The sequence below is a fragment of the Vombatus ursinus genome, unplaced genomic scaffold, assembly GCF_900497805.2.
Source record: "Vombatus ursinus unplaced genomic scaffold, bare-nosed wombat genome assembly UNPS02000749.1, whole genome shotgun sequence".
NCBI classification, from domain to species: Eukaryota; Metazoa; Chordata; class Mammalia; order Diprotodontia; family Vombatidae; genus Vombatus; species Vombatus ursinus.
In genome coordinates this window covers 3117912-3136375 of record NW_020940527.1, presented here as the reverse complement: position 1 = coordinate 3136375, position 18464 = coordinate 3117912, and the positions used below count along the sequence as shown (strand labels likewise).

The following is an 18464-nucleotide window of genomic DNA, read 5'->3' as shown; positions in this document are numbered from 1 at the left end:
CGAGGCGGGGGCGGCGTGCTCGCGCCCGCGGTCAGCGCGCGGTGGGGGCGCGCACGTCCCCCGTACGGTGGCCAGCCCTCTTCCGAGGCGCTCGCCAGCCGCTCTGGGGCATCGCCGGGACGCTGTAGGTGTTCTCTTCCCGATTTTTCTTCTCGTACCCACTTGCCTCCTTTCATGCCTTTGGCTGCTGTGGCGGCGGCTCGCTGCTCCGCCTCGGGTCTCCTCTCTTCCGCCGGCCTCTCCTGGGCCTCAGACTCGGAGGTTGTTTTCAGGGCAGAACTCCTGAGGAGAGGAGGGGGAGGGGAGGTTTGGGGCCTGCCGAGGCCCGGGATAATTCCTCCCCGCCCCCACCCCGCTTCATGAATGAAGGGGAGCTCAATGCCTGGGTTCTGTGCTTCTGGCTTCTGCACTTGGCTCATTCCTTTTGCTGCCTCTCTGGCCTAGAGCAGAGCCTGGGAGGCCTGGCCAATGAGAGCGATAGTCTGAAAACGTCACTGCAACAAAATGGTACCCGGGCTCTCCTTTCTCCAAACTCCCACCAGTCTCAGTTGATTTAGGAGCTTCCTTATGCTTCATCCTTTTAATGTAGAATGTAAGCTCCGTGAAGGCAGGGGTTAGCTTCTTTTTTGTCTTGGTGTCCCCATTGCTCAGCTTAAAATGGTACCTTTGCACGTAGTAGGTCCTTAAAAGTTGTTGAATTGAATTGGATTTCCTCCTCAAGTGGTTAGACTTGGTATAAAAAAAATAAGTTATTGACCCAAAGTGGGTCTTAGCCTTCATAGATACTGTGTTGACCTGTTTTTACTAGTCTTTTTGGAGTAGTTCGATCTATAATACTGGGGCATGACCAAGTATGGATTGTTGAATCTAGTGAGAACCTTTGCCGAAGTACTAGTTTGTTAAGTAGAGAGCTGAAGTTACTCGATGATGTGAGTTTAGCTGACTAGAAGCTCTACAAAATGGTACTGGAGTCTCTTCACCTGATTGTTACAAAGGAGGATGCAAGGAAAGTCATCAATTAAACTGTAGTACAGTGGCAGTCCCAAGATACATTTTGGCCATTTTTCTTTTATTTTACATGGAGCGTGTGGTAGTATTTTGAAATATTTAATTATTCTTGGTGACCTTAGCTAGGATTATGTTTAGGGAGGATGAATTTTTCCCTGTATAAAGCATTTAATAAATGCAAATGGAATTATTCTCTTTAGGTTAATAATACCACTGAGATCAGCTCATTTTATTTTTCAAACAAAGGAACTGAACTATATGGCCTCTTCTCTGGGGATTAATTGGGAATATAAATAAGCTGTTTATAGCAGAGTGGGAATACATGATATGTTAGGAAATAAAAGTGATAACTTTCAGATGTTAGATATCTAATGGGGGTATTGGGGTCTTTTTTGTTTCTAATGGTCGGCTGTATTGTGAATGGATATTTATTAAAATCCTCAACTTCCCTTCATTGTGTACAGGGAAGAACATGGGTTTCTTTCTTTCTTGGTAAGGCAGTGATTTATTTTCCAGAATTTTGGCTGAAGAGCCTTTGGAAGAAGCATTATGGAAGTCCTCCGTCCACAGCTTATAAAAATCGAAGGGCGCATTTACAGGAAGAACTTTATACAAGAACAGACGTATCAGCATGCAGATGAAGATGAAGATTTCTATGGAGGTAATAATATGGCAAACCTTGTACTCTGGTTAGAGATAGGCTATTCTCTCACTTTTTAGGTTCAAGATAAGACTATTCTTTCATTCCATAGCAGTGATTCTTTGTTCTTGAGGTTTTAAGCACCTAGGTTTGAGGATAGGACTTAGCTAGGTAGCCTAATTCTTCTGACTCCTTTACGGATTGTTGTCAAGTTTCACGTAGCTCAGTGATCTTGACAGGAGTACTTCATCTTGGTGGAGGCTGACTGTGTTGTTTATAAATAAAGGTGTATTTTGTCTTTGGTAATTTAACAAAAGGTAGTTTCTGCCGGCCCGTATTGATATCTTTTAACGAAATTGGGTTTCCTGAATTGTTCAGTATTTACTAAGCAACTTCGGTGTACAGAGTGCTATTCTAGATTTTGGGGGAGATACAAAGGTTAGGTAAGACTGCCTTGGCAGTGGATAGATAGATAGGTATTCCATCAGTAAGTCAGTAAATATTTATTAAATATCTACTATGTTCTAGGCACTTTGTAAGAGCTGGAGGTACAAATACGAAAAAAAAACCAACAACACGAAACAGTCCCCGTTCTCAAAGGACTTACAGTCTAATGGAGGAAGACAACATAAGAGGGAGCTGAAAAGCTGGAGGCTGGGGGAAAGGCTCCTAATGAGGTCAGGGCATGGTGGAGAAGTCAGAGATGTCCCAGAGTCGTGCAGCCAGAGGAGGAATTATATATGTATATGTGTGTGTAGACAAATAGTTATAATATAACATCCTAGATATCGTTTAGGATTAAGATACTCTTGAAGGTGACTGCTATTGTAGGATTTGGAGCCTGGTGAGGCATTAGGATCCTAGCCCCCTCATTTTACAATATATAAGAACATCAGGGCAAAATGATCTGTGAAGAGAGAATGAAAGGTGATTACTAATTTTGGGGTGATGTTATTTAAAACTTTAAAGTATAGGTAGATATTCAACAGGTGTGTTGGAACATTCCAAGAATAGGATTCAACACGAGCAAAAGCATGGAAAGAGGAAAATGTGGGTTGTCTGTGGGGGATGCCCTGAAATCTATTCTTTGACTGTAACTTAAGAACATATGGTAGGAGAATAAAGTAGTATGAGAAGACTGGAATGCTAGGATGGTACCAAATTCTAAAGGGTCTTAAATACCAGGCACAGACAGGAGTCTGAACTTTACTCAGTAGAAAATAGGGAGCCAGTGAGAGAAGAAGCGGTGATTACATGGTGGTTACGTGGTTAAGTGGATAAAGTATTGGACTTGGAGTCAAGAAGATGTGGGTTCAAATCCCTCCTCAGACACAGACACTGTGTGAGTTAGTGTAGGCAAGTAGCTGCTCTCAGCCTCAGTTCCTTACCTCTAAAAAAGAAATAATAATATTTGTGGCATTTGCCTTGTTAGGGTGATTGTGAGGATCCCATGAGAAAATGTATATAAAGTTCTTTGCAAACTTTAAAAAAGTGCTGCATAAATATTAGCTGCTATTCTTATTATGAAGAAAGTGACTTGGGCCTATGTCTCTTCTGCTCCCTTCTGCTGCTGGGAGTCTTACCTTTTGGGGAGCATCATGAACCCCTTTGGTAGTCTGGTGAAGCCTGTGTACCCCTTCTCAGGATAATGATTTTAAATAATTGAAGAGAATGCTGAATTTCAGTTAGAAGTTAGTGAAAATAAAGATATAATTTTTTTTCCTATCCATGATCACAAATTCCTGAAGTCTATCTCTGGAACTCTTGGAGGTGTGTGAACCCCAGTTTAAGAGCCCCTGAATTTGAGAATCTGGGTTTGAGTCCTGGTTCTGATACTTAATAGCTACATGATTTTGGGCAATTCCCCTCTCTTCTCTGGGCCTTAGTTTCCTTATTTATCAAATAAGGGCACTGCTTTAGTGTGCCCATGTTATTTTTGTGGTTCCCTGCTGCTGTGAGGATAAGCCCAGCCTCTTCTGTTGGACATTTGAAGCCCTCTGTAGTCTGACTGACTCTAGATTACTTTTCCGGTTCATTGTGCATCACTTTTCTTCCTGCGCTGTCTTCCTCACTCCTCCTTGTAGTCCATTTATAATCTCCATATCTTTGCACAGATCCTCTCTCATGCCTAGCTTACATTTGTTCCTTATCTCTTAGGACTCCTGGCTTTTGTCAAGGCTCAACTCAAGTGTTGTCTTCTAATTATAAATACACCAAACCTTCCCCCCCTCCCCCATTGTTAATGTCCTCTTACTCCTTCATTGAGTTACTTTGTCTATACTTGTTTGTTTACGTGTTCTTTCTCCCTAAAGAATGTCAGGTTCTTGCGGGCAAGAACTATTTCATTTTTGTTTTTTAAACCCCCACGTAGTTAGTACTTAATATTTGTTTACTGAATGAAAAAATATTTAATGAATGAATGACTTCTAAAGTCTCACCCAGCTCTAAATCCTGCAGTCTCTCATCCTTTGAGGACATTTTGAGATATCAGCTTTTTGAAGCTGTGGTATGTTGCAGGAATGGTTTTAGAGAGGCACTTAGGGATACTGGAAAAAGTTTTGAAGTCAAACTCAAGAGAATCCATAATTTGATGGTAGCTGTGTGACTTTGGACAAACGACTTAACCTCTGTTTCTCCCTCTGTAAAATGAAAATAATTTCCATAGTTTCCACCTTGGAACTATTATGAAGATCAAATAAGATAAAATCTATAAAATGCTTTTTAAATTTTAAAGCACTATGTACATATTAGCTACAACTATGATTATATTAAGTTTAGTTAGGTTTAAATCACAAAACAGTATTATTCAGGCCTTCTGATAATGTTTCCCATTAGTCTGCGGGTCCATCCATTTGGGTAGGGTAGTCAGACTTCCTTGTTCCTCTGGATCCCCTGGGTTCTTGTCCAGACTTTCACTCCTAGAGTTAGGCTGTCTTGGATCTTTGAGGTTCAGAGTGCTAGATAATCAGAGCCCTTGTATGATGTCTTAGGACAGAATGCTAAGGACCTTGGAGTCCTTGGGTGCCTGGGCTGTCCTGGTCTGAGCATTGCTGTGCTGCATGGGTCACTGCTGCTCCTTGGGGCTTCCAAAGCCCTCACACTAGCTTTATGATTACTCTGGGATTTTCCATCCTTCTTAGAGGTTTTTTTAGGGGAGCCCTTGACTCTTGCTGCCTCATACACCAGGTGCCTCTGGTCACTCTGGGAAGCTGTTGACTTGGTTGCTTGCGCTGTACTGCTTCACTCACTTGGCACACTTTCCTGTTGCCTATGGGCTTCTGGCTGACTTTTTATGCAATTTGCGGGTGGAAGAAGTCACTTAACTGTAGTTTCTCGTTGGATTTCTTGTAAGCAACATATTTTTGGATTCTGGTTCTTAATGCATTCTGCTATCTGCTTCCATTTTATGAGTGAGTTCTTCCCATCCACAGAGGGATGGGTAAAATAGAATGTTTCCTTCTGAGTTTGTGTCTTGATCTTCCCTGTCACCATATTAGCTATTTATGTTCAGGTTCTTTTTTTGTTGTTTACTTATTTTCCCACACTATTTCTTTATTTGGAACTTCATGTTAATGTTGGGCTCTGTTCTCGAGGGGGGAGGGAGGCGGGGCTCTGTCTCAACCTTCAGGCTTTTTTCCCCACTGTTGTTTTCATAGATAGTCCTAGGGTTTTGGAGTTTTCATGCTTCCAAGATCATGTGATCTGGGGAGAGGTATGGTTACTGCTCCCTTGATCTGTACTCTGGTCCTTCCCCAGGAAGGGCGCCTCCTCCTTGGGACTGGAAGTGATGCTGCCCATCAAGGTCCCTGATCCCTTGGGGTCAGAAGTGATACTGCCCCTCAGGGCTTCCACTCCCTCCTGATGGAAAGTGCTCAAGTATAGGCAGTGGAGTTGCCAAATAGCATCTGGTAGTACAAGGATACCAACAGCTAGTACAGGGGTACCCTGTAATCTCTTTCTGATCAGTTGCCAGGTCCCCTTTCCATCTCTGGCTTGAGAGCTCCTGAAGCTGCTGCTGCTTTTGTCACCACCTCTTAGTCCCACCACTGGTGTTTCATCCATGTGGACTCCAGGCCAGCCTCCTCCCTTGTATTACAGATCTCTTTTTCTGGCCTTCTATGTTGTCTTGGGCTGGAAGAATGTTTCACTCTGACCTTTTGTTGGCTCTGCCACTCCAGAATTCTAGTTGAGCTATTATTTTAAAGTGGTTTGGAGGGGAATGTTGAGAGATCTCAGCTGAGTGCTTTTCTACTCCACCACCTTGGCCATGCGCCCTTTCATTGGCTTTCTTGATCATTATTCAGTTTAATGTGAATTTCAGGTTTTTTCTGGAATAGGTATATGTGAGCTGGGCAGTTTGTAGTAAGACTTTTCTCTTGACCAGAAGTCACAGTAGATCTTTTAATTTTTCGTGTATGCTGTTGTAACTCTTGTTCTAGAGTCATCTGTTAATTATTTTCTCTTGCAACAACAATAATAGTTAGCATTTATGTAGTACTTTAAGTTTTGTAAAGTGCTTTACATATGCTATCTCATTTGACTCTTACAGCTCTGTGAGGGAGGTGCTGTTATTATCCTCATTTTACAGATAAGGAAGCTGAAGCTGAGAGAAGTTGAACGACTTGCCCAGAGTCACTTAGCTAGTAAATGTTAGAGGCAGGATTTGAACTCAGGTCTTCCTGACTCCAAGTCTAGCATTCTTTACACTGCTCCAACCAGCTGCCCCAAGATGAAATCATCTCCTTTTCTGTCGGCATGTCCTTATGTGATGTATTTTATATCATTGTTTTGCTGCAGGTCATTGTTAGTAATATGCTACAGTCTACTTAGATCCATCATAAGACTTTCCAATGCCCTTTGGGTTAGCTGCAGTTTTGAGTCTTTGTTTGATGACTTGTAGCCCTGTGACATCACTGGGAGAACTGTGATGTTGAAAGATAAACTTTTGTGGCAGAGAGTAGCTTGGGAACTCTGAAAGCTCTTCATTTCCTAGATGGAACCAATCCAGTTCACTTTCTTAATTTGGGGTCTAACTTGTTCACTTTTAGTGTATATCTGAGGCATATGCAACAGCACTGGTGGGCTCTTCTTCCAGTTGCATGTCCAAATCTAGGTAATATGGATTCTTCGTCCATTTGGTTTTTCCTTTAGAACTGGTTAGGCTGATCTCTTAGGTGACTGTGGGCTGTATTGAGGTGGCCTATAGTGTTCTGCATTTAGCACAACTCCTTTCATGTGCTGGAGTCTCAGTAGGGCCATCATCATTGATAAGGCTAAATTCCACTTCCATTTGTACAGCACACAGGGAATTCTTCATGATTGTGGCTAATACTTTTGTTGTGCATTTGTCTTTGTATTTCCCATCTCATAATGGTCAGAGGATTATTGAACAACTAATCTCATTGCATTACTCAGAATCTTGCATTATCTTAACATATGTATGGGAGAGCTTGTTGGAGAAGAGCTTTCAAGACAATTTTTTGCTTTATCATGTCAGATACTTTGTGTAATCAACAGCTAGCAAACCCAGCAGGGTATTACGTTCTCTCTGTGTTGTATAACTATAAATATGTGGTCTCCTATGGAAAATCATCTGAAAGTTTGCCAGTTCTCTTTTTGTATTTTTATTAGTATTACATGAATAGTCCATTTCCATAAACATTTTGTAGAGATAAGAAATTAGGCTTATGGATCAGTAGCTGCTGATGTTTTTCATTTGCCTTTTTAATATTTGAGGGTCTGCTGTTTGTCAGGCACTGTGCTAAGTGTGGAGGATACAAAGACAAAAAGAAAACAGTTCCTGACCTCAGCATGTTTACATTCTGCTGGGGGGAAATACCATTAGTATATACAAAATAAATACAAGATACTGATCACTAGGGAGCTTGGGAGAGGTCTCCTGTAGAAGTAATACTCTGTGATCTTTTCTAGTCTTTGGAATTCTCCCCTTTTTGTGAAATTTTGAAGACTAAGTGCTTTTAAGATTATATTGCTTCTTGCACAGATTTCTTCTGTCAGACCTAGCCAGCCTTCCTTATTTCATCTTCTTAAAATGCAGCTTTTACTTGGGAACTGAATTATTAGAATCTGAAGTGTCTTTTTTTTCTTTTTGGCCTTTTTTTGGCATACTCAGTGCTTAGCGTAGGGACTGGCACATAGTAGGTGTTTTAAAATGCTTATGGAATTGATGAGAGTGTAGAATTGCTGGCAGATGTGTTTCATTTTGTGTTTTTTTGTTATTCCCCTTCTATTTTCTTCTGTAAATGTTCTTAGGATAATTTTGCTATTTGGATTTCAATGCCACACTTTCTGCTGGCTGATTTTCCACTCCACTACTTTTTCACTGCTTTGTGAAATAATTCTGTTAGTATCATAGATTCAGAGCTGGAGGGGACTCTAGAGCTCATCTAGTCCAACTTCCTTATTTGACAATTTAGGAAATCTGAGACTCAGGGAGATTAAGTGATTTGCCTCAGGTCTCACAGGTGGTCAGTAGCAGAGCTAGAATTCAAGCACAGATTCTATAACCTTAAATCCAGGGCTTTTCCCACTACATATGCTCTGTCATCCATCATCCTCCTCCATAATGTTTTGCACAAGAGCTTATCTTTTAAACTAGCTTGCATTCCATTTGGCAAGGAAATTGAATTTACTGCCTAAGGTAGTTTCAGGATTCTTAGCTTCCTTAGTATGGAGAATGTGTTGTATAAATTGTGTGTTTGGACCTGTGAAATCATTGTTGTGAACTCCTGGTGAGGAGACTCCCTGAGGCAATGACTGGCCCAGGGTCACAAGGCTGGTGTGTCACAGGCAAGACTTGAACTCGGTGCTTTTTGATTCAGGATTCTTTACTCACTATTTTGTGCCAGGTTTTTTTTTTTAATAGTTAAATTTCTGTGATAAATCATGATAATTAGAGTAAATTTCTTTACTTTTTTTCTATTTCCAGTTTTCTATTTCTATTTTTCTGTCTCAACAACTTATTTAAATAAAGCTGTCATAACTGAATGCAGCTTTTTTCTAATTTGGTACCGATTTTTCACCTCTTGCTCTAACCAGTTAATGATCTGACTGCATATAGGTATCTGGTTTTGAAATAACACCTGGGTTAGTAACTATTTTTTCCTTTATAGTTTGTGGTTAGAGGTGTGTAAAAATGGTTTGAAAGCCAGTCCATTGACTTAATACAACAGGACATATATATATCTGGGCCTGGCAGTGGATGTGAACAGTGAATTAGGCCTTGAATTTATAGTAAGAAGATTGCTGTCTGGATTACATTTGAGAAATTGCACATTCATTCTAATAGTCCCAGTCTGCTTCCCAGCCCAGAAGTCCCATCTTTTTAACACAGACATTCTGGTTGATGCTGTATAGTTGTAAATCTTACAGTATCGCCATCTCCAAGAAATCAAAGCTGTGGATAACTCAAAGTTCACTGGAGAGACTTAGGGTAGTTGGAAGTAGGCTAAAGCATATTTTCAGTGATGACATGCATTAAAATTGGCATAAGGACTATCATTCCGGAAATAGATGATTAGAAAAAGGGAGTGAGGTAGTCGTAAGAGGCAGCATGGTTTCGTGGATAGAGTGTTGAACTTGGAGTGTGGAAACCTAGACCCATATACTGCTTCAGACTCTACTTGCTGTGAGAGACCATAGGCAAGTCATTTAGCATGTCATAGCTTTAGTCTCCTAGATATAAAATGGGTATATTTCAGAGCTGAAGGGGACTCTAGGGCTCAACTAGTCCAACTTCCTTATTTGACAGATTGACAATATGTCAAATTACCTAAGTTACAGAGTTATGAGGAATGTACTTTACAAACCTTAAAGTGTTACATAAATATGAATGATTACAGTGTGTTTGATGGTGTTGCAAGAGTAAGGCATTTTAACAGGTGGAGAGCCTGAGTACTGACACTGATAAAATATAAATAAATAGAGGTAGAGGAAGGCTTCCAGTGTATTAAGTAGATCCTCTGTTGCGGATCTATGGGAGAGCATGAACATAAATCATACAGGATGAAAAGACCTGGGTGGGTTGTGATCTGTGGGATGAGATTTCAGGTCCACAGAAGCATTTAAGTAGAGTCAGTTTTTTTTTTATTTGTCAGAGTTCTGTGTCCAGTACCTTTTAATTATTTTCTTTTTAAAAATAGTATTTTATTTTTTCCAACTATATGTAAAGACAATTTTTAACATTCATTTTTAAAAAATTTTGAGTTCCAAATTTTTCTCCTTCCCTCATCTCCCCTCCCTAAAATGGCAAGCAATTTGATATAGGTAGTTCTATTCTTTTTTAAAAATTATTTATAATTCTTTTTATTAAACATTTATTATGAATTTTTAGTTTTTGACATTGACTTACACAAGATTTTGAGTTCCAAATTTTCTCCCCATCTCGCCCCTCCCCCCACCCCAAGATGGCGTGCCTTCTGAACACCCCTTCCCCTGATCTGCCCTCCTTTCTATCATCCACCCCGCCCCCTTCTCTTATCTCTTTCCCCTTCCGGGCAGGATAGATTTCTATACCCCATTGCCTGTATATCTTATTTCTCAGTTGCATGTGAAAACAATTTTTAACATTTGTTTTTAAAACTTTGGGTTCCAAATTTTTCCCTTACTCCCTCCCCACCCACCCTCATTGAGGAGGCAAGCAACTCAATAGAGGTCATGCATGTGTAGTCATACAAAACACTTCCATAGTAGTCATGTTGTGAAAAACTAACCATATTTCCCTTCATCCTATCCTGGCCCCCATTTATTCTATTGTCTCTTTTAACCCTGTCTCTCCTCAGAAGTATTTGCTTCTGATTACTCTCTCCCCCTACTCTTCTATCCCCTTCCACCCTATTTTCCTGTAGGGTAAGATAGATTTCCATACCCAATTGAGTGTATATGTTATTCCCTCCTTAAGCCAAATCTGATGAGAATAAGGTTCACTCATTCCCTCTCACCTTCCCCCCACTTCCCCTCCACTGTACAAGCTTTTTCTTGTCTGTTTTATGTGAGATAATTTACCCCATTCTACCTCTCCCTTTCTCCTTCTCCCAGTATAATTCTCTCTCACCCTTTAATTTTATTTTTTAGATATCACCCCTTCATCTTCAACTCACCCTGTGCCTTCTATCTTTTTCCTTCCAGCTACTCTGGGGCAGGTAGGTGGCACAGTGAATAGAGCACCATCCTGGAGTTAGGAGGACCTGAGTTCAAATGCAGCCTCAGACCAAACACTTGACACTTAGTATCTGTGTGACCCTGGGCAAGTCACTTAACCCCAACTGCCTAAAAAAAACAAAACAAAACAAAACACCAACTACCCTAATACTCAGAAAGGTCTTATGAGTTACAAATATCATCTTTCCATGTAGGAATGTAAACAGTTCAACTTTAATAAGTCCCTTGTGATTTCTCTTTCCTGTTTACCTTTTCTTGCTTCTCTTGAGTCTTGTATTTGAAAGCCACATTTTCTATTCAGCTCTGGTCTTTTCATCAAGAATGCTTGAAAGTCCTCTCTTTCACTGAAAGGATTATACCCTGAAGGGTTATACTCAGTTTTGCTGGGTAAGTGATTCTTGGTTGTAATCCTGTGTCCTTTGACCTCTGGAATATTATATTCCAAGCCCTCTGGCCCCTTAATGTAGAAGCTGCTAAATCTTGTGTTATCCTGATTGTGTTTCTATAATACTTGAATTGTTTCTTTCTGGCTGCTTGCAATATTTTCTCCTTGACCTGGGAACTCTGGAATTTGACTGTAATATTCCTAGGAGTTTTCCTTTGGGGATCTCTTTCAGGAGGTGATCAGTGGATTTTTTCCATTTCTATTTTACCCTCTGGTTCTAGAATGTCAGGGAATTTTTCCTTGATAATTTTTTGAAAGATGATGTCTAGTCTCTTTTTTGGATCATGTCTTTCAGGTAGTCCAATAATTTTTAACTTCCTGGATCTGTCTTCCAGGTCAGTTGTTTTTCCAATGAGATATTTCACATTGTCTTCTATTTTTTCATTCTTTTGGTTTTGTTTTACAAGTTCTTGATTTCTCATAAAGTCATTAGTTTCCATTTGCTGCATTCTAATTTTTAAGGAAGTATTTTCTTCAGTGATCTTTTGGACTTCCTTTTCCATTTGGCCAATTCTGCTTTTTAAGGCATTCTTCTCCTTATTGGCTTTTTGGACCTCTTTTGCCATTTGGGTTAGGCTATTTTTTAAGGTGTTATTTTCTTCAGTATTTTTTTGGGGTCTCCTTTAGCAAGCTGTTGACTTGTTTTTCATAATTTTCTTGCATCACTCTCATTTCTCTTCCCAGTTTTTCCTCTACTTCTCTTACTTGCTTCTCAAAATCCTTTTTGAGCTCTTCCATAGTCTGGGACTGATTCATATTTTTCTTGGAGGCTTTGGATGTAGGAGCTTTGACTTTGTTGTCTTCTTCTGGTTGTGTTTTGATCTTCTTTGTCACCAAAGAAAGATTCTATGGTCTGACTTTTTTTGGTGCAGTTTGCTCATGTTCCCAGCCAATTACTTGAGTTTTAAACTCTTTGTTAAGGTAGGGGTCTGCTTCCAGTGCGGAGAATGTACTGTCCCAAGCTTTGGGGGTTTTGTGTAGCTGTTTTCAGAGATACTTCTAGGGACCTGTAAATTTTCAGTTCTTCTGAGGTGATACAATAAAGGACAAGGTGTTTACTCCTTTCCTGGGCTGTGCTCTGGTCTGTGAGTGATCATAAGCACTCTTTTCTGCCTTGGAACTGTGAGGAGGATTCTCTCTCCACCACCACCACAAACTTCACCATGCCAGCACTCCTCCTCACCCCAGGGTCACCACCCAGAGCTGCGACTCAGTTCCAAGCTCGGGCAAAGCAAGAGAATCCTGCCTCAGCACCAGCAAATATATCCCTACAATCCCCCTCTTATTAGTCACTCAATTCCCCCTCCATCTGTGAGCCAGAAGCTCTGGAAGCAGCTGCCACCCCAGGGCTATGCTCAGGCTGGGGCCAGACCAGGCTTCTCTGTCTCTCTCTCACCACGGTCAGTCAGACTTTTCCTCCTGACCTAAGTTGTCTTTGGTGTTTGTGAATTGATTACTCAGGAAACTGCCACAGCTACCTGTGATTCAATCCCCTGAGGATTGTTCCAGGTTTGCTGTGCCTGGTCTTTGCCTGTGCAGCTTGTGTGGGCCATGCTGAACTGTGCTCCTCTCCCAGCCCTGTGCAATAGACCTTTCCAGTCAACTATCCAGGTTGTCTTGGGCTGGAAATGTGTTTCACTCTGTCTTTTTGTGGGTTCTGCTGCTCTAGAATTTGTTTAGAGCCATTTTTTACAGGTATTTGGAGGGGTTTGGGGGAGAGCTGAAGGAAGTCACTGCTTTTACTCTGCCATCTTGGCTGTGCCTCTAGTAGTTCTATTCTTAAAGAAAGTTTTCATGGGGCAGCTAGGTGGCGCAGTGGATACAGTACCGGCCCTGGAGTTAGGAGGACCTGAATTCAAATCCAGCCTCAGACCCTTGACACTTACTAGCTGTGTGACACTGGGCAAGTCACTTAACCCCATTACCAAGCCAAAAAAAAACCCACAACAAAAACAAAAAACCAAAACAAAACAAACAAAAAAAGAAAGTATTCATGATATACAGGACTTGATGCTTCTTAGTCTTTTATAATCCTTTGCCTTCTTTTGTTTCTTCAGCCCAAATCATTCTTTACTTGTAGTAATCTTAACGTTGAAATCATCAAGAATCAAATTATATCTTGAATTGGTTTGGAGTAACTCATCATTTTCTTTTTAGAATTTCTCAAAATCTTGTTGATGAATAAAGTAGAATTCTCTTCACGGTGGCATTTTAGCTTTTGCTTATTAACATTGCAACTCAAAATGATCAAGTATCTTAGGAAATTGTTTCGTCTTGCCTTTGATTGTGTAATTGAAAGAAACCAATTCCACCAAATGTATTCACAGTGGGGAACCTGTGAGTGGTCTTTCCATCTTGCTACAACTTTGTTTTCCTTATTTCCAGACAATATAGAGATGGTTTAGTTTGTCTAGTGACCAAAAAATTGATACACTGGAAAAGTTCTTACACTTAAAGCGTGAGTAATTAAAAAATTAATGTTTACAGCTGGTTCAAAAGCTTTGTTATTCTTCAAACCCTTATCCTCCCCTCCCTTTCTATCAGTGCACTGTTGTCATTGCAATTTGAAATAGAGCCACAGCAGACTGAAGGGGAGGTTTTTGTGTTTTTATTTGTTTCGTGGGTTACTATATCAGTTTTTCATGTGACTAACCTGAGATATTTCTGATCTGATTTGTTTTCCGTTGATATTTTTTAGAATAATCAACTTTGCTAAGATTTCCATAACGTGTAGCCAATACTTGGAATGTTAAATGCATTATAATGTAATTGTAGTGCTGTTTTTGGGATCATGCTTTGGAATGAAAAGGTCTTTTATAGCGAGGTCTCTTTGGTCCTTCAATATCCCCAGGATAAAACTTCCTTATATCAAACTCTACTCTGTGTGAAACAGTGACATAAAGTTCTAATGAATAAGAAACACTTAGCGAGTTCTAGTCTATCATACTTAGAATTCTAGAGCATAAGACATGTTTCCTGCCATTAAGGAGATTACTGTCTATATGGAAAAATACAACAGATGTGAAAAGTTAAGTTACTTTCAAGACAGTATGAAAAGTGCTCAATGAGTAGTAGTGACAACATTTATCTAGGAGAGATGAGAGAGGTCACTACTAACTGGGATAATTAAAGAAAGCATCACAATGTCAGATGCATTTCTTTGACCTTAAAGGAAGAGAGAAAGAAGTTTAGCTTAGCAGGTAAGAACATAAGCAAAAGTGTATAGATAGGATAATAAAAGATGTATTTGGGGAGCAATGAGTAGATCAGTATGACTGGAACAGTATGACTGGACTAGAATGGTAGGTTGGGTCCAGATTTTAAAGAATACTTTGAATATTAGTCCTCATGGGGCCAGTCACTATATACTTCTTCTCAAAGAACGGATGCACCATGAATTTTGGGGAAGCATGCCGTGAAATCATTAGTCCCTGTCCAAAAGAAGTTTGCTGTCCATTCTTCCTGGCTTGGCATTGGGCAGGTCACAGTAGCAGCTCTTATCTGCAGAGGTGCAAAGCTGACTTTTCCAGTGTGAGACCTAGGGAAGTAAAGAAGGGAGAAGAAGAGGAAAAGACAAAGAAGTGGGGAATCTCAGGGCTCAGCTAGTGGGTCTAGAGGCCTAACTGGGATCCTTTGTTGACTGTTTAGTTGTTCAGTGTGCTGCAGTCCTTACTGTAAAGAATACTCTACTTTGAGCAAAAAAGGGTTGAGAACTCCTCTTCTAGAGGAATAAGGCCGGGTTCTTTTTAAAAGTATTCCTTACTTTTCCCAATGTCTGACCTCCATCTCGAGTGACATTTAACTCCAATCCCCATCTGTCCTGGAGTGAATCCAGACTCCCCTCTAGACCTTTAGGCCCATTTCTCCCTTTCAGATGGTGATGGGGTGCTCCAATGGGGCAGACACCTAGATGAATCTCAATCACTAATAGACCTTTCCTTCTGCCCTGTAGCTGTACCCTTTAGACTTCTAGACCTTTTGATTTTGCGTTGTAGCTGAATTCTTCATGTCGGTTGCCCCATTTAGGGGGTGATCTCCTTGACAGCAAGTATTATCTTTTTCTGTTTGTGTCACCTGTGTGTGGGACAAAAGACTCCCACCCAAATTTGAATCAGAGTCTTGACAAGAATTGCAAAATGGAAAGTTGCTTTATTGGCTTTCTTGAAAAAGGACACCCCTGTGTTGCCCAAAATGGCGTCAGCCAGAGAGTTCAAGAGTGCTTTGTTTAAAATAAGTTTATATAGACCCTAGTGCAGTAGCCCACCCTAACCCCCTCCCTTTGGCCCACTGGCTGAACCTCAGGGACACAATCTATTTGCGTAAATCTTCCCCAGCAACGAAGAGAACAAAGGAGTACAGTAACCGCAACAGGTTCCCCTTTTGGGGCCTTATGACTTCAGTCTACTACCCAAGGTCATGTAGCTAGAGGATGAGATAAACGGAATACATTATAGTTCAGGAATTTCTGCTTACACAACTAAAGAGAAAAACAAAGAAAAAAGGGGGGGGATCATGTCCTGAGGGGTCTTCACTGATACTGGTACCTACGTACCACTCACCTGTGCTTATCGCAGTGCTTGGTACAAAATGAAAATTTAATAATAATAATGAAAGTTTCACTCATTCATTTTGGTAATCAAAACACCTTATAATGACTTTATATATTATCTCTTCCCTCTTCCCCAGTGCAGTATGGAATGTTCATAACCATAAAAATAGTACACTTTTGAGAGCAACTTTTAGAACATTCTTTTTGAAAATTTAAGACATTCTAAGTTATCATCAACACTGATATAAAACGTAGATGTATCCATCTTTTGTGATTAAAAAATGTGCTGCTACCTGAGCTACTGACTTTGGTGAGAAAATTTAAAATCTAAAATAATTAAGTATACCATTAGTGAGTTGGAGATCCTCTTGTTGGAAATAACCTCTGGTGCCTGAATAAGCCCGGTAAGTTAGACAGACTCAGGATGAGTGAAACAGTGAAACCTTTAATATGCTTCCTGCGGGAAGCAGGTGTGGAACTCCAGATGAGCACACACACCCTACAGAAGGGAGAACAAACCTTAATATCCCTGTTCCCCACAGCAAGTCCCTCCTACCTGACTTTCATAGGTAGAAGTCAGCACAGGTCACAGACTTTGGCAAAGGCCCACCACATGTTCCCCTAGGTAAGTTTCAAGCATGAGCACTCTAAGTAAAGCTTAACCTTTGTCCTCCTTCCAGCCTCTTTAATCAAACAACCAGTTTCAGCTGGTTTCTGACCCAAAGCTACTTTCCTTTCAATTTCCTTATATGGAAATATAATCATTTCGTACTTTTCACACTCTTAAAACTACCATTGACCCATCTCACATTTCTATATTGAGAAAATTCTAAGCTGATATTTGATGAGGCTATTAATACCTGTGATGAATTTTTAGAAGGATCTTAATACTGCTATTTTCTAGAAATAGGCATTTTTGCCCCAGTTTAATGCATTCCTTACTGCCTTCTTAGTTTCTTTGAGAGAATTTTTTGACCTTAGTATATCTAAGATGAATATACTTCAGTTTTGGGCTGTTTTTGTTGTTGTTTGTCATTTCAGTGATGTCTGACTCTTTGTGACCTCATTTGGGGTTTTCTTGGCGAAGATACTGGAGTGATTTGCCATTTCCTTCTCCAGCTCATTTTACAAATGAGAAACTGAGGCAAACAGGGTTAAGTAACTTGCCTAGGGCCATGCAGCTAATAAGTGTCTGAGGCGGAATTTGAACTCAGGTCTTCTTGACTCCAGGCCCAATACTGTATCCATTAGGCCATCTAACTGCCTCCAAGAAGACTTAAAAGCAGTATTTAAATTTTTTTAAATTGCATTATAGTTTGCAAAGAATATATTTACTATTTCTGCATTTTTAGATTTGTTTACAATATTTCTGTGCCCTAACATATGGCCAATTTTTGTAAAAGTTTGATGTGTTAGTAAGAAATATGTATTTTTTAGTAGTCCCATTAGTAGATAATAATTTTTTTAAACTCTGGTTTCTCCATCAATTTATTCACTTTTGTATCTTTGCTTATCTTTCTGTTAGACTTATCTAGAACTGAGAGAGACATTTAACTCTCCTGTCACTATTGTGTTATAGTACTATCTTTTTGTACTTCATTTAATGTTCTTTTTATGAATTCAGAGGCTAATGTTTAGAGCATGTAATTTTAATATTGATAATTTTTTAAATTTTGTTTGTGGGTCCTTTCAGCACAATATAAGTACCTTTTTTATTTCTTGTTTCAAATGTTTGTTTTTGCTGCTTCTGCTTTTTTTCAGTCACTTGATGCATAGCAGATTTTTTTTCTGGATCCTCATGATTTTGTGTGTCTTTATTTTTAAACAGATTGTAGGGTTTTTCTTTCTTATCCAATCTGTTATTCTCTTTTGTTTTAATAGATTGTTTAATATATTCATATTTAAAATCATGATAGTTAGGTTTATATTTTCCTCCATTTGTCTTTATGATGATTTTTTTTTTCAAGTTAGGATTTTCCCCCCTCTTCCTCTGTAAAGAAAGTGCTGTGTTTTTTATTTTAGCTCAGTCTATTTTAAGGTGATCCTTTTCACACCGACTGTCTTCTGTTTACCCTGAAACTCTCATATCCCCTTGTTGCCCTTTTCCCTGATTTTGCAGTTTTGCTTATTAGTTCATTTTTGCTTTTTTGCTTTTATCTATTAAATTATTCCTGTCTTCCCCCTCAGCTAAATAGTCAAATAATATCCTTCTTTCTCTCTTTCCCTTCAACTTTTGTTTTTAAGTTTTAAAAATTTCATTTTCTGCACTATTTTTCTAAAAAATTAAAGGATTTGCTTTATTATATCTTCACTATTTACCTTCCCTTTCTATCTATTCTAAAATTTTATTCTTTTGATTCAGGGCCAATATACTTACTTATTCTTTCTTTAGCATCTGTATTCCTCTTGGCATTAAAGCTTTTAAGGTACCTATTTTGGATTCCTTCTTCTGAACAGTTGCTACATTATTGCCTTGTAGATCTTACCCCTTGACCCCCTTTTTCCTTTTGTACCTCACTCGTAGAAATATTAATTCCTATAGATGATAAAGAGAATATTGCTTCTTGGTAGGAATTTTCCTATGTCTCTGATGGTGTATTATTGACCTTTGCCCTAAGCAGACTGAGTTGGAATAAGTTGTG

General features: G+C 39.6%; 1 protein-coding gene across 2 annotated transcripts in view; it reads left to right on the top strand.

The window, feature by feature from the left end:
* The first annotated feature begins 46 nt into the window (after positions 1-46).
* ASCC1 (activating signal cointegrator 1 complex subunit 1) overlaps positions 47-18464 on the top strand; it is a 134708-nt gene continuing 116290 nt past the window's right edge. Inside the window, exons 1-2 of one of the 2 annotated variants that reach the window (XM_027858488.1) lie at positions 47-124; positions 1525-1669. In XM_027858488.1, the coding sequence (XP_027714289.1) occupies positions 1558-1669 (112 nt within the window). In that variant the 5' untranslated portion in view covers positions 47-124; positions 1525-1557. Of the gene's footprint in view, positions 125-1524; positions 1670-18464 lie in introns of those variants that run through there. The other variant, XM_027858496.1, reaches the window with a different exon arrangement.